At 40.8% G+C, this 16,649-nt stretch overlaps 1 protein-coding gene across 2 annotated transcripts; it reads right to left on the reverse strand.

Annotated features, from left to right (window-relative positions):
* Nucleotides 1–271: 271 nt before the first annotated feature.
* On the reverse strand, nucleotides 272–11,203 carry SUMO2 (small ubiquitin like modifier 2). 2 transcript variants are annotated; one of them, XM_036836104.1, is made up of 4 exons: nucleotides 11,016–11,203; nucleotides 9,260–9,391; nucleotides 3,325–3,396; nucleotides 272–929 (listed from the first exon to the last, which is right to left on the reverse strand). In XM_036836104.1, the coding sequence occupies exons 1-4, from the start codon at nucleotides 11,034–11,036 to the stop codon at nucleotides 867–869; spliced, it is 288 nt and encodes a 95-aa protein (XP_036691999.1). In that variant the 5' UTR covers nucleotides 11,037–11,203; the 3' UTR covers nucleotides 272–866. The 2 variants fall into 2 exon arrangements, with proteins under 2 accessions (XP_036691999.1, XP_036691998.1); XM_036836103.1 differs by lacking the exon at nucleotides 3,325–3,396 and having other exon boundaries at nucleotides 11,016–11,179.
* Nucleotides 11,204–16,649: the final 5,446 nt, after the last annotated feature.

Here is a 16,649-nt window from a genome sequence, read left to right on the forward strand (position 1 = left end):
GGAGTAAATCACCAAGATTATGACCCAATTTTTTTGCTAGTAAAGTTGCATATTTGGAACTGCCTAAACTTTTTGAACAAAGAGGAGGCTGAAACATTCCTTGCTAGTCATTTATATAACTTTGTTATTCTCTGTTTTGCATTAGTCTGTCAGAAATGCAAAGTAGCTTTATTTCTTCCTTGAAATGTTACTTCTAGTAGGCCTATTCAGGTCATGTTTTTCTCTAAGCTTCAACTTTCTATTTAATATTCCTCAGAATAAAGAAAACAGCTCATTTTAAACAAGAAGTTTATTTAAACAACAAGACGCTTGACTTGAAGGGAAAACTATCTAGGATTCATTTCTTTTAGAGTAATTTATCCCTACTTAAAGACAGATTGCCCTACATGTAACAGCTACGTACAAAAAAGTTATAAAATTGTCCTTGGTTTTACAATGATAAATGAAAAACATTAAAATTCTCCAATCGAACAAGGTATGCAAGAATTTTTATGTTGTTCTTTTTTTGTTAAACAGTGAGAGCAAAATAACTTACTGGAATATAAAGATAAGAGCGGATGAGCATGCCACTAATGGAGAAAAGGGGGTATCTTCACAGAACCAGTATTTTTCCCCATTCCATCTCCATTTGATGTCGATCAAAACATACCGTTGGCCATTTAGTTAAAAAAAAAATGCAATATGCTTGTGCACATACACCAGTTACTTTATGTACAATAAAGGAATGGGGAAGGGGAAAATGAAAGAATAGAGAAACTATACTGTAGTAGTCAGGATGTGGTGGAACCAAATTGCGGTTTTCTAATTGAGAATGTCTTCTTGGTCTGGAGGAACAGAATTCTGGAGTAAAGTAGCAGGTTCCCTTTTTAGTAGACACCTCCTGTCTGCTGCTGGAACACATCAATTGTATCTTCATCCTCCATTTCCAACTAGCATAAATGAGAAAAAAAACAATCGGCCATTGGTTATTTAGCTCTTAAAATTTATAACTATCAGACTTAAATAGCCTGAAAATCTGCACGAGTTCCACCCAATTCCAGTGTTCATTATTTTAGATGTCCCACAGCTTAAAGTAGCATCAGACTTAGGTTTAAATAATTTTTCACTTGGTCTTTTTTATGAAGATTACAGAAAACTGAGTTTTTAAGTTAAAAAGCTGAGTATGTCCATAAGTTAAATCATCTCACCTTTAATTATTGAAAATAAAACTGATGTATATAAAGGCTCTCACTGCAACGTTGTTTAGATGAGCAAAAAACTGAAAATAACCAAAATATCAAAACCCAAAAAATATGGTACATGCATACATGAAATACCATGTACCTGTTATTAAAGAATAAGTAGATTTACACATGCAGAAATGGAACTATCCCTTAGATACGGTATTAGGCTAAAAAAATTTAAAAACTAGGCAGCAAACAGCTTATAGTATTATATTTGTATGTATATCTTTAAGTTTGTGTGTATGTGTATAATATGAATATATCTTTGCCTATGCACAAAACAGTGGTTACCACTATGTAGTAAGAAGAGGAACCTGAGCAAAAACAGACTTGTTAAAAAAAAAATCCAAATTCAAAATGCTATTAAGTTTGCAAGGTTTACTACCCACACATTATACATAAAACCATGTTGACAGCAGGAAGGTCTCGGTACACATGGCAACACTGTAAGGTAAACAAGCTTTGGAACAGTTTATAATGCTGATAATTACCCAAGAAAAATTTTCTAAAAACTGGTAATTTTGAAGATAAAACAACAATCTTGGGCATCTAAAAACAAGAAAGGGAACTGTTTCTAATGAAGTTCAAATACAGTAAAAGTAGGACTAAAGCATTAAAATATTAATGACTAAGTCTCAATTCTCTATTTGTAAAATGGAATATCATTCAGTTATGAGAACTAAATGAGTCAAAGAAAGTGAAGTACTTAAGAGAATATGAGTATATAACAATTATATTGCTATTAAAATTGGCTGCTAAGATGTTCTAATTTATACAATTCTGCTATTTAATAAGTACTGGAAGAACAATTCTAAAATGAATCAATTTCACTCTAAAATAAATTCAATTCCAAATACTAAAATGAGGTCAATTCCAAATTCAGTTTGAAGATTTTATAAATGCAGTACTGAACAAATCCTCCTCAGGTTTAATTATTTGCAGCTAGCACAACAGACAACTCCCAGAACTTTTTTCTGGTGGTGGGTGAGGGCTTCAAAAAACAGAAAGAACATTACCATCAGAGTTTAGCATAATGGGTTCTTTTTATTCTTTTAAAACCATCAAAACTGGTCTTCAGCCTATCCACTGAAATGAAACTACTGGAATGTTTTTCAATTTTATAGTGAAACTTCAAATGCCTTCAAAGGATACAAGAGCTTTTTCTCTCTCTCATTCATCAAGAGAATTCAGCTCCTCCTTGTGGCTACATACTATAATTGCTTCTTAGAGACTCATCAACAGAAATCTCTTCAAAATATTCTTCCCTCAAGTACAACTCATAGACATTTCAAATTTTTGAAGATTATCAACAAAACCACAATCTGGATTTTCTGCTTCACTCATACCATATTTATCACTTTCTAGTTTTTATGGGGTGATAAAACAAATTCAAAAGGACAAGGGCTCCAATTTAAAATTTCTGCTATCAAAGTTTTTTTCCCCAAAACTGAATGTCTTAAATGGAATTTCAGAAGGTAAAAAGAAACAAAAAGTTTCTGCTAAAGAAGATAGCCCAGCCGATCCCCTACAAAGTGAGAGAACAACTGAAGTAATAAGTAAAGAGATTAAGGGATCAGACAACACCTTTTGTAGTAAGGGTTTGGAAAGCCACCTATTATCAACAGCCCTGTGAAACATAAGCTACCAAGAGACTTGCAGTTAGAGCCACTAGATTCTCTTTAGTTCAAGTATAGGTAAAGAGAATTCATGAGGGGCTAAAATGGTTAGGATAAACAGCCAACCAATCGCTTATGGGGAACCCTGGGTATGATTTACAGCTGCAGAAATGAAAACAACATTCTGAAGTAACGAACAGGAATTTTATTTATTTTTTTCCAAATAATGCTGGCAAGAGGAAAAATATGGATTAAAGTAAAATGACCTACTAGTTTTACTAAGTGATAACTGAATACTTAAAAACCATTGGCACTTCCTGAATCTATTTTTTCTTTCTGTTCCCTTTTGGCCATATTTTACACAGCTTTGAACTCTGGTAAAGAACTATATTCCAATGACTAGAAGTTCACAAATTAATAAACAAAGCTGTTGAGAAAATTATAAAAAACATTGGTTTTTCTAGTTAGCACAAAGACATTTTTACCTGTGCAGGTGTGTCTGTTTCATTGATTGGCTGCCCGTCAAATCGGAATCTGATCTGCCTCATTGACAAACCCTGGACAAAGAGTTTAAAAGCAATAAGAATGCAAAGAAACAATAAGAACTAAAACTACATGCATATCTGGCCATGAATGTATTTAAAAGAGAGACCTAAATAAATGATCAATATGTTAACATTTCTATATTGGTTAAATGACTTGGGGTGATTTTCACTTTCTTTAAACTATACTATGTTTGATTTTCATTGGAAAAATGATTTTTCTTAAAAAGGACTGAAAAAAAAAAAAAAGGCTGTTTTATGCTTTTGAGACCATAGCTACTTCAAGCTTGAATAGATCATACCTTGAGTTAAACAGTGCATTTAAATGAGTTAGATACTGAAAGGAAATTTGAAGCAACAGATGCACACGTCAACATTCCTCAACGCACATTAAAAAGCGCTCCAAAAACAAACACATAAACAAAACCCATTAATAATATGAAAACTGAAGTCACCTAAAAAAGGTGTAATGATTAAAATAAAACTTTGCCTAAAAGCTACCTTCCCTTCATGTCTATCCAAACAATTCCTACCACTATGTAAGAGTAACCTAAGCCCCAGCCCAGCACAATACTAGGCACACCACAGGCATATTCAAGTTCTTATCCTTGGACAGTGAGGATATTTCCAACAGAACACAAGGCAATAACTGGTCCCTAAAACCATCTATAAGACCACAATCCACATCCAAGAAAATCCTGGAACAGCTCTAAAGAAGCACCTGCTTTTTTTCTCCTTAGGACTTACCCAAGCCTGCAATTATCAGTCAACCTTGTACTAGAAAATAAGCTCCAGTAGGGATAGAAATCTAGACTTAGTTACATACTGTATATCTTGCACACGGTAGGTGCTAAATACTGATGGAATAAAATGGATGAAAAGCAGTATCTATCTAAGTATGCTTCATTTTCTGTTTTTATTTGAAAATAAACCTAAAGCTAAGTTGAGAAGCTTTATTACAAAAAGGGAGTGTCAAGAAATTTTTACGTGCATTTAAGGAGATAAATGAGCTTAAATACGCCCCTTTCTGCAAAGGGGACTCCATTATTAAGAATTACCTACCTGACACAGGGGTGGGAAGAAGGGGAAAGGAGCAAAATAGTAAAGTTGCTGGTAACTGCAACCAAATGAGGACAAGATTTCTTTGGAGGTATGCTGTGAATATTTTAACTCGAAAAATACCTTTCTTGGAAGCATCTTACGCAAAGTCATTCCTGTATCATGCTCAAATTACAAACTATAATTCTCGTTACAAAAACTCAGTTTTAATTGATATTTAAGAGAAAATTAAACTGAGTTCCTAGGACTAAAAATATTGAAATAAAGTATTCAATAAACACTTGTTTAACAACTGTATTCCCTTATTTAACAAGGATTCACTGAATTGGTCTTTAAAACTACCTGTCACGTGAAAATCATACTGCTTTCCTTTAAAACTCTCGTCTTTGGGACTTCCCTGGTGATCCAGCGGTTAAGACTCCACGCTCCCAATGCTGGGGGCCCAGGTTCAATCCCTGGTCTGGGAACTAGATCCCGCATGCCGCAACTAAAGATCTCGCATGCCATAACTAAAAAGATCCCACACGCTGCAACAAAAATCCCACATGCCGCAACTAAGACCCGGTGCAGATAGATACATACATAGGTAAATAAATAAATATTAAAAAAAAAAAAATTAAACAAAACAAAACACAACACTCTGGTCTTTGACACATACCACTTCCAGACTAGCCCTTGTCTTAAGGAATACAAGCAATCCCCCACCAGGTAGGTGACAGCCATAACCTAATTCATTCCTCATGACTTTCAAATTTAGTTTGCAATTACACAAAGTAACCAAGAATTCAATGCCAAGCCATTAATACTAAGTATTATCTATTTACAAACACTCCATTGGAGACTCTGCTTCAACAAAACTCTTGCCATCTTCTATATGCTGGGTTCTTCCTTCACTACATCCAATGGCGTGGCCATTCAAAATAAGGACGAAGGGAAGGCAGGGCCAGTAGAACACAAGCAAATTGTATTCCTTTATTGCCACCTGTTTTTACGCTTTTCCTTATCAATAAAAGCTCTTTTATTTTGCTAGAGATCAAAAGTCCAAAATTCAGGAAACTTGCCTTTAAGATTCCATAAACCATGTAAATTCAAACAATGAATTTGCATTAAACCAGTATTTGGTTTCCTCTTCTGTATAAATCTCATCCCTGAGCTTTAGAGTTGTGCTCCAGAAGAGCTGTGTGAGGTTCTCTCTTCGGGTCCCCATTTCTTCATTTCACAAAAATGAACTGGACTAAACCAATTATTCTGTGCTCTCCGAAACCACTTGACAATCTAGTAAACAATGTTGGGGTAGATTTACACTAGAATGGAATAGTATGCTCTCAGTCAGTTGCCTGAAGGATATGTGGCAGATATAAAGTGGGCAAAGTCTAACTCTACACGTGAATGAAAAACTTACTAAGAAACCAACCTACAGAAATACTAGGTTTGAATGTTCTCTATTCTTTTACAAGCATTTGAACACATTCTATATGCCGAGCACTGGTCTAGGCTCCAGAAAAAAATAGTCAATAAAACAGCCCTATGCTCAGGAAGCTTACATTTTAGTGCAGAGACAGATAAATATAGACAATAATCAATGCAAAACAACAAATCAAAACAAACAAACAATAAAGAGTGAGAGGACTCAGTGATGGCAATAGGGGCACTCTGAATTAATCAGGGAAGTCCCTGAGGTAGTAGTTAATCAGGAATAGAATAAAAATGGTTGAGGGCTCAGCCCTATCCAATGTAAACATAATGTCAGCCACATATGGTATTTTAAGTTTTCTAGTTGCCACATTAATAAGGTAAAAGTTTAATAAAAATGTTTTAATTCAACATATTTAAAAATACTACCACTTCAGGGCTTCCCTGGTGGCGCAGTGGTTGAGAGTCTGCCTGCCAGTGCGGGGGACACGGGTTCGAGCCCTGGTCTGGGAGGGTCCCGCGTGCCGGGGAGCGACTGGGCCCGTGAGCCACGGCTGCTGAGCCTGCGCGTCTGGAGCCTGCGCGTCTGGAGCCTGTGCTCCGCAACGGGAGAGGCCGCGATAGTGAGGGGCCCGCGCACCGCGATGAGGAGTGACCCCCGCTTGCCGCAGCTAGAGAGAGTCCTCGCACAGAAATGAAGACCCAACACAGCTAAAATAAATAAATAAATAAATTTATATAAAAAAAAAAATACTACCACTTCAACATATAATCAACATTTTAGAAATTGAGATATTTAACTTTTTTCATACCAAGTTTTCAAAATCTGGCATTCATTTTACACTTTACCACACATCTCAATTTGGACTAGCCACACTTCAAGTGGTAAACACTCACACGTGGCTTGTGGCTACTGTGCTGGACCAAGTTTAGATAGAGAACAGAATTCGCTGATGGATTTTATTTGTTATGATGCATCATCAAGGAGGACCCTAAGGTTTTGACAACTAGATGCAGAATGGTGCTATTTACTGAGTGGGGACAACAGAGAAAGATTTCTAGTAGAATCAAGAGTCCTGCTTTGCGTGTTTAGTTTTAGATGCCTATTAGGCATTCACTGGAACTCCTCCAGAAATCCAATACCAAATGAGTTCATTAGAAAGTAAATATGAGCATTCAATTAATCTTGATAGGAAATCTTTGGTCAAGAAGTCTCACCTGCCAAAAAAACTTTAGCTGTGCAAATTCGATCGGATAAATATTTTGGTTTTTTTAATAACCTGTAACTACACTTAGAAAGCAGGGAATCAGCCCCATTAGATGATACTTCAACCCCCTCTTCCTTAGAACCAGAGAAACCACTTGAAAAGTAAACAGGGATCTTGTTTCACTCAAAACTCTGAGGTTATCCCCAATTTAAGAGGAAAATGGGAATAAACATCTTTCCAAATTCTTCCTGGATAATATTTTCATATTTGCATTCCAACAGATATGCACTGGAATTATATTTTTTATGGATTACCAACGTTCTTTTTCCTCTAGTGCAAGTTAAGAGTGGCCCCAACAAGTTTAGTCAAACATAACCCCAATCTTATGCCTAATAACTGAAAAAAATCAAGGAAAACTTTATTTACACTGGGTAATATAGTAGACTTACTTTAACGTAGCAGGAAAACTAAAAAATTCTTGATTGACCCACTAACTAGATCTTATAAGACAATTTCCTATGAGGATAATCTAGAATACACAGGATGTGCTTTACTTTTTCTGGCACACAGTATAATGCCCCAGCACATAGGCATCTGGTGAAAAAAAAAAAAAAAAAAAAAGATAAAAAGCTCCTTTGGGGGCCCTACAAGAAATATGGGAAGTCTTAAATATGATCATTTTAGGATGGACAGAGAGTAGCAATAGATGTATACAGTAAACTGGTAACAGTTAATCCAGGCAGTAGACTCATGGGTATTCAATGTAAACTTCTTTCTCTAAGTTCGAAAATTTTCATAGTCAGTGTTGAAAAATATGACCATTTAAAAGCTACAATTTAATAGTAATTAAAGTTAGGTAAGATATGCAGAGAATTTTGTTGAAAGTCACCAGATCTAAACATGAATTTCTATGTTGTATAAGGTTTTGCTACATAAACATTCTACAAAATGATTACCTTTTAAAATTCCCCTGGAACCTGAAGGAGTACTAGTATTCAAATATGGTAGATACCAGTGCAAAAATTCTTTAGCACAATTAATAAGTACATATTTACTAACTGTTAGGGGATTTCACCAGAATTCTTTAAATGAAAGTACACTGAAGGGCGTATCTTTGTAAGGAACTATGAAAAAGTTTATGCAGATAAAAAATTATAACCACAGTACTCTCTTATTATGTTATAAATAAACTAGGCATAAAATAAAGCTTCAAACTCAAAAAGAAGTTTAAATCTTCAGTTTAAGAAGCCCTTCAGTCTCATGGAGAAGGCCCAAGTTATCAACTCAAACTCAATTTCCCAACTTGTAGAGGTTTTAACCTTACTCTGTTTTGAACCTATTTTTAGGAGGTGAATTTGCAATGTAGATAAGTTGTTTTGGTCTAATAAAATAATTTTCCAAACTTTTATATATTATACATCCAGTATTGAACAGGAAAAATACTTCTGCCAGGCTACTGCTGGATTAACTGATCTACCAGAGTTTCTGTTATACTTGCAAAAGTCATCTTTAAAATTACCTTTGTATTGTTACAGACTCAACATCACAAAAGGAAGCTTCTTTGTCTTAAAGCTTACATTTACCTCCCAGCATCTGTTCATTTCTACTTCCTCTTCTGATGTAAAAAATTTACTATTTTCTGAGTAAAATTCAAATATCCTTATAATACAGGAATGTGTATGCTTGGCTCAGGAGGTTAAATCTCTTGACCTCTACTATTAGTGTAAAAAGAAAATATTACAGTTTTACACGCTTCAGGAAAATTGCAATGTCCTTCTACTCACATTTAATTTTATTTCCAAATTGGTTAAAACACCCGAAATATTGTTTTGACACAAGACAAATTTTAAATTGTTAAAAAAGAGCCTGACAAGAAATTTTACCAAGTTCGTTCTTATTTTCTTATAAAAGTAAAATTGCATCCCCTTGGGAACAAACCACATGTTGTGAAAATAATTTGATGCATTTCTGGCACAGAACTAGAATCATATGTGATATTAACCACCCTAAGGGGTTTTATGAAGAATCAACAAACCAAGTGTATGATAAAACTGTGATATATCAAGTATATAAGTACATATTCATTCTACCAAAGATAATCTATTGTCATATTATGCTGGTTTCTATTCTCAAGAAAATAAGGTTTGTTTTTTAAAAATACGTTTTATTCAGTGGAAGTATACAAGTCAGTTCCTCACCTGTCGTTCACAATAGGCTTTCATTAGTTTACTAAGTGGTGTATGCCTCTTAATCTTAAACTGCACCACAGAACCATCCTGCCCCGCCACCTTCAAATTAATATGATCGTTGTTCTCAGTCTTGACTCCTTCCTGTTGAAAGAAAAATAAAAGTATAATTTGGAAAATGTGAAGAACAAACACCTTTCAAAGCAGCAGCAGCCCAAGTTGCTTCAAAAATCAACAGGTTTCTCATTCTTATAACAGAGCATACAGCTGTTTGCAGCTGCTGAAATCAATCTGAAAGATAAGAAACCCTGAAGCAACAATATTAAATAGCTGTCACAGAAACAGAAAAGCAGCCTACATCCAATACTATCAGTGTCGACAACTGGTTTTTAAAGATGGATCTCCCTCAATTTACTGCAATGCCCTCTTGAATCTGAGTTTTTTAAAATGACATGTATTGGATCACTCTCAAAATATGTCTTTCCTCTAAAAAGATTAAAAATAAGCATCCTTTCTCTTTCCAAAGTGCTTTGAGTACAGAATGCAAGAAAAAAATCTAGAGCTTGAAATTCAAAATTCATTTCAAATCTCTTGTTAAAAAGTTACCAAATTCAGCTTAATAACAAATCTCAAGCTACATTTAAAAAAAAACACCACCTAATTGAGGAATATCCTTTGATTCTCTCCCAAGCAGCGGTATAACTCAGAACCACTATTATTGTTCGCCTCTATGAGCAGCTTCATTTTTGTTTATTTTTAGTTATGAGCTTATTCTCCCCTCCCCTCTGTTGTCATGAGTCAAATGCACAGTTTTATTCTTTGTAGACTTATTCCACAAATCTTCCTTGTAGATTTTGACCCAATCTGAAGTTCATCAAAATCAAGTGTAGAAGGAATTCTGTAGCCCCTAAATCACTTCAGAATGGAAAGAGGGGAGGGTGCCACAAAACAAACCAAAAGAAAGTCCCGTGTGCCAGAAAGAAGTGTGTGTCCGAGTCCTCCAGGGAAAAGCCTCCTGGAGCCTCAAAACCCGCGTTGAAAAGTTAAGCCCTACGAAGTCTCTCTGCTCGTACATCTGCCTCCAACTTCTCGAAACCACATGGTCTCGGCAGGTTAGGGGTTATGTGGCATCCAGGGAAAAGCCCCTGCCCTTTCCGACAAAAAATGTGGGAAATACTCCCCGGGAATCCCCCAACCCCGGCCCCTCACGACGGTCGACGGGCATCCGGCTTCCAACCCATCAGTAGCCCATTGATTCGCCCCGAGCCCTCAGCCGGCCAGTGCGGCCCAGGGCAGGGGTCCCCAGACGCCCGCGGCCCCCACCCCAGAGGGGGGAAGCCCGGGGAGGAGGGAACTCCTCGCCACCGCCAAGGCGGCAACACCCGCCGCCGCCCGGCGCGGGGTCCGCCGAGGGTGGGGACACCGCGCGCCCTAACGCCCCTCGTCACGCGCGCCCGGCCGGCAGGGCCCAAGAAGCCCAGCTCGCGGCCGGTGGGCCCGCGGGTGTCCGCGATTTGCCCGCCCAACTCGCGCCCGGCGCGCACTCCGAGGCAGCCGGGGGCGGGGGAGGGCGGCGGGGCCTCCTCCCGCGCGGGAGGGAGGAAGAGGGGAGGGAGGAAAATGGCGCGGAGCGCCGGGGCCTGAGACGCGGCCGCCCCGTGGGGGGCCCGGGAAGGCGCGGGGAGCCCGCGGCGGGCTCGGGCCGGACCCCGGCCCGCGCCGTGACCCCGGCCGCGCGGCGAGGCGCGGAGGCCGGCGCCGAGCTCACCTTGGGCTTTTCGTCGGCCATGGCGAGCGCCGGAGTCTCCTCAGCTGCCGCTTCACAAAAGAGGTACCAGGTCCGCACCGAACGAGCACACAAGCAGCACCAGGAGCGGCAGAAGAAGGAGGCGGCAGCGGTGGAGGAGGGAGAGGGCGCGCGCACGTTGTGCGCTCCCTCCCCCCATCCTGCGTGCGCGAGCCCGAGCCGCCGGGGCTCCTCATTGGTTGCCGCCTCGCGGGAGCGCGCAACGCTTACATAACCACCGCCACCCCCCGCCCCGCACCGCCCCAGCGTGGGCCCGGCGCCCGCCAGGCCGGCGGGAAGAGGCGCGGACACGCGCACCCGGCCCGTCGCGGGGGCGCGCCTGGCTCTGGGCGGGGCTGTATTGTCCTCCTTCTGTGGTGGAGCTTAATCAAAATGGCTTCCAGCTGGTCCTCGGTGGGGACGAGGAGGCTTGAGGCCTAGACGTGACACACAAGCCGGGGAAGGCCGACTGACTAGACAAGGAAGGGGGAGCCTAAATCAAAGCCCCAGCACGAGGTTCTGGGAAAATAACCTCTCATTCGGTGGCCCATATGCAGCTTTCCTCAGGGTGAGAGGAACATCACACTTCCTCTCAGTCAGCCTCTCTTGCCTCGGATTTTAAAGCTTCAGCCTCATCCCGCTTCCCACCAGGCTCTTGCCTTAGTGCCGTGACTACTTCCGTCCTGCTGGGAACCCTGTACTTTGACTAGCTGAGGAAAAAGGTTCATCCTACAAACTCCTTACTCATTGCCTGGCTCCCAACCTCCAAGAGGAAGCAGAATCCATCAGAGAGAAGCACCCGACATCTAGCTTCCAAACCAATCGATCACTTCCTCCTTACAGCCGTTCAGAAATAGAAGTTGGTCCCTCTTGTCTTAAGAACAATCCTGACATCTGTGCCGTGGATGTCTCCCACTCCTCTCGGTAGGTTTTATTGATTATGTCCTTTGTCCTTCATTTTCTTCCACTTGCACATTAGCCGTTAACCGTAGAAAAAGACTCTCAATTCCAGTTCCTTCTGAAGTTACCACCGTATCTCTCTCCATTCTTGGCCAAATATCTTGAAAAAAATGTGCACGCCAGCTGTCTCCACTCCCTCACCTCCCACTTACTCTTCAACGCACTGCAATCTGGTGCACGGTTCCACTAAAACTGCTCTCTACAAGGTCACCGCAGACTTCTTTGCTGGGTCCAGGATGCTTCCCAGTTCGTCACTCGTCTTGAACTCCCTCCCTGTGACTTTGGGCTATGACTCTGGCCTGTCCTTGATCCCTTTGCAATTTCTTTCTTTCTCAGCCCTTCCCTTAAATGTTCCTTGGGTTTTGTTCTGGACCGGTTTCTCTTCCCATTCTATTCCCTCTCCTGAGATGACTTCACCCCACTTCTATTACCATCTATTTGCTAATGATTCTCAAGTCTAGATTTCTCGTCCAGATCTTTCTCTGAATTTCCAGCCTATAAATCCAACTGACTTCTGAACATCTCCACTTGGATGTCCTAGAGGCACCTCAAATTCAGCAAATCTCAACTAAAATTCCTCAATTTACTTCTCAGACCTGCCCCTCTCTTTCAAGTTGCCCGGTCACTGTGTGACACACCATTATAACATTGCTCCAGGGACTTCCCTGGTGGTCCAGTGGTTAAGACTCCACGCTTCCACTGCAGGACTGAGATCCGACATGCTGTGCTGCGCAGCTCAAAAAACAAACAAAAAACCAAAACAACAACAAAAAATTGCTCCAAGGGCTTCCCTGGTGGCGCAGCGGTTGGGTTGGGAGTCTGCCTGCCAATGCAGGGGACACGGGTTCGAGCCCTGGTCTGGGAAGATCCCACATGCCGCGAAGCAACTAGGCCCGTGAGCCACAATTACTGAGCCTGCGCCTCTGAAGCCTGTGCTCCGCAACGGGAGAGGCCGCGATAGTGAGAGGCCCGCGCACCGCGATGAAGAATGGCCCCTGCTCACCGCAACTAGAGAAAGCCCTCGCACAGAAACGAAGACCCAACACAGCCATAAATAAATAAATAAATAAATAAATAAATTTATTAAAAAAAAAAAAATTGCTCCAAGCCAAAAAGCCAGGGGGCATCCTTGACCCCTGCACACACTCCCCATACAGTCAATCTCCAAGTCTGCTCGATTCCACCTTTTAAATACCTATCAAATCTGTCTACTTCTCTGCAGCCTCTGGCCAGTCTTTGGGCTCTGCTCCATTTGCTGGGCTTCCAGCTGGTCCGCCATGGGGAAGAGGAGGCTTAAGGCCTAATTGTAGGACAGGCCAAGAAAGGCAGATTGATCAGGGGAGGCAGTGGAAGCCTAAATTCAAGTCAGGTTTCCCCAGAGCTATTGATCTTTTGGTTTTAAGGTATGTCCCAATTGTGTCTGAATATTTAAGTGAATCAGAATCATCTAAGGTGCTGGGTTTTTTGTTTGTTTTTGTTTTTGGCCATGCCACACGTCATGTGGGATCTTAGTTCCCTTACCAGAGATCGAACCTGTGCCCCCTGCAGTGGAAGCAGGGAGTCTTAACCACTGGCCCCTGAAGCAAGTCCCTAAGGTGCTGGTTTAAATGCATATTCTCCTGCAGTGTGGCTCTGGGATCCCTCTTTTTTAACAAGCTTCCCTGGTGATTCTTAAACACACTAAAGCCCGAGAACCACAAACCATTCTAAAATAAAAACAAAAGAAGTTTCTGGGAATACCCTGGCGGTCCAGTGGTTAGGACTGTGTGCTTCCACTGCAGGGGGCAAGGGTTTGATCCCTGGTCAGGGAACTAAGACCCCACATGCCACGTGGCGAGGCCAAAAAAAAAAACCACTTTCTGCCACTCCTTGGTTCAGTGGCAATCCTCTGCCTTACAGGATAAAGTCCAAAATTCATATAAGACCTACAAAGCTCTTTGAGAGCTAATCTGGGCTAACCATTCTAGCTCTTTATCATCATTTTCTCCTCGAAGCCTCTGCTTCAGTCATAATCAATTACTTGGGGTTCCTGAATGTACCTGCTCTCTCTCAACTTTAAGCTTTTGTGCACTTTTTTTTTTTTTTTTTTTTGCTTTTGTGCACTTTTGATGTGTAGAGATTCACTGAATGACTGAATAAATTGAGGCTATCACTATGCATAAGATCCTGTGCTAGGACTTCCCTGGTGGCACAGTAGTTAAGAATCGCCAGCCAATGCAGGGGACACAGGTTCAAGCCCTGGTCTGTGAAGATCCCACACGCCGCGGAGCAAGTAAGCCCGTGCGCCACAACTACTGAGCCTGTGCTCTAGAGCCTGCGAGCCACAACTACTGAGCTGGCGTGCCACAACTACTGAAGCCCACACAACAAGAGAAGCCACAACAATGAGAAGCCCACACACTGCAACTAAGAGTAGCCCCACTCGCCACAACTAGAGAAAGTCCGCACGAAGCAACGAAGACCCAACGCAGCCAAAAAAAAAAAAAGATCCCGTGCTAGGCATTGGGCAAAGTCCCTGTCTCAAATTGGGTGGGGGTGGGGGTGGGTGGGTGGGTAGGAAACATACAAGAAGTGAAAGGGGAAGAGAACCAACTGCCATGTGTCAGGCACTGAGTGGGGCTTTACTAATTAGTTCTTTTTCTCCTTATACAAACCCTTCCAAGTGGATTAGTATTTACTTACTATTGAGGCTCAAAGAGTTAAGTAACTTGCCCATCATCACACATCTGCCAAGTAGTGTTGCTTAAGCTTCTATTACATGCCAGGGAACGAATGTGCTGGGTGCTGTGCCAGGTACTGTAGAGAAAGCAAAAGAGATGCTATCCTTGCTCTCCTGAACCCAGGTCTTATGTTGACATCACACATCTTCCCAGGCTTGTAGGACTACAGAACCATCAAAGAGGAATATTGTCATGTTAAAATTTACCATCAGTAAAATGTGCGGGCCTCCAATAATCAAATGGTTGTTTAGTTGTTAGCTTCTAGGTGACAGGTGTGTCCTACAGTACCCCTGCCCTAAAGTTATGCTAAACTACAAAACCACCTTCGGGCAAAGGAGGAGTTCTATAAAAAGTAGTTAAGTGTATTCAAACGTGTGAACAATATATGTTCCAATGACAAACTGGAATTCTGTGAGCTGAGCCTAGGGAATCTACTGAGAGTCTCTCCAATTTCCAGGAAAAAAATTGTGGAAAAATAGAAATTTCCCAACATTAAGTTTCTCCCGCTATCATTTTCACAGGAGTGGGAAAGGGGGTGGCTGTGCACTGGAAAAGGGTGCTTTGGGGAAAAAAGTGCAAGGAGTAGTATATACAGAAAAGAAGAACAGTGGCAAACTTAACGAGTGATTATTATGTGGGGATTCTGTACTAAGCCTTTAATCCTCACAAAATGTCTATTATTATTATCCCCATTTTACAAATGAAGAAATTGAGACATAGAAAGGTCAGGCAACTTGGTCACCCAGCTTGAAGTGGTAGAGCCACTAGACCTGAGACTTTCTGACTCAGAGCCCAGACAGAGCTTAATTACTGTAGGACTGCATCCAGGTTCCTATGGAAGTCCTCAGAGAGAAAACATGCAAAAAAAAAAAATCCTAGAATAGTGGTGGGAACACCAGTCAAGTTGTTTTGACTTAATTTTTGTTTGGCTGTCTCTCTGAGCAGAATGGCAGTTCAATTAAAGGAGAGACCTGTCTTGTTTACAGTTTTGTTCGGAGCACCTAGCTCAGTTCCTGGATCATAATGGGAATGAATGAAGGAGTTGTGCATTGAGCTGTTTTCGCCATTAGGGGTTACCTAGGACAAGAAAGGCCTACTTCCTCTAGAAACCTAATTAAATATCAGTATTTGAATAATTAAATATCAATAGAAGTAGAGGGTAAGAATGGGGGAACCAGCAAGAATGTACTCTTCAGGGTCAGGTGCCAAAGAAAAAAACATCATTCCTAAAAAGGGCAGGAAAATAAGAATCACAGAGAGAGTCTGTTTAGAGGTTGAAATCCTTGCCAAAACCCCTGAGAAACACATAACTGAATTTATAACACAGAAGACTAAACGGTGCATAGTTTATACCATCAAATTTCTTTCAGTTCTAACAGAGGTAAGTTGAGTACTTGAGCTATCTCTGTGAATACTGCAGGAATACTGAATACTCAATTCCTGAATACTGCAGGAAATCTGGAGACAATCACAGAATCTGTGATGTTCTGGAAACCTTCCAGCTTTCTATCCTTGAGTCATGGCAAAGAAAATGGGACCCAAACTTGCACCGGCAGTCAAAGCCAAGAAGCTAGTACATTTCACTTTAAATGTATCAGCTGGGGTATTAAATTTAGGGAAATATTGTTCCATTTCACAATACATTCACTGAACTTTTTTTAATTGAAGTATAGTTAATTTACAGTGCTGTGTTAGTTTCAAGTGTACAGCAAAGTGATTGTTATACATATATATATTCTTTCTTAGATTTTCTATTATAGGTTATTACAAGATATCAAGTATAGTTCCCTGTGCTACACAGGTCCTTGTTGTTTACCTATTTTATATATACATTTTTAGTGTGTATGTTAATCCCAAACTCCAATTTATCACTGCCCCCCCACACCTCGCCCCCCGCCATGGCCGCTCCTACTATCCCCTTTGGTAACCATAAGTT

The sequence above is a fragment of the Balaenoptera musculus genome, chromosome 20, assembly GCF_009873245.2.
Source record: "Balaenoptera musculus isolate JJ_BM4_2016_0621 chromosome 20, mBalMus1.pri.v3, whole genome shotgun sequence".
Lineage (NCBI taxonomy): Eukaryota > Metazoa > Chordata > Mammalia > Artiodactyla > Balaenopteridae > Balaenoptera > Balaenoptera musculus.

What these genes read in the sequence shown, in the direction of transcription:
- SUMO2 (XM_036836104.1), bottom strand. Translation starts at nt 11,036, where the DNA reads ATGGCCGACGAAAAGCCCAAG. An exon ending in TGGCCGACGAAAAGCCCAAG is followed by an intron (nt 9,392 to 11,015) that starts GTGAGCTCGGCG and finishes TTCTTTCAACAG; the next exon opens with GAAGGAGTCAAGACTGAGAA. An exon ending in AAGCCTATTGTGAACGACAG is followed by an intron (nt 3,397 to 9,259) that starts GTGAGGAACTGA and finishes CTCTTTGTCCAG; the next exon opens with GGTTTGTCAATGAGGCAGAT.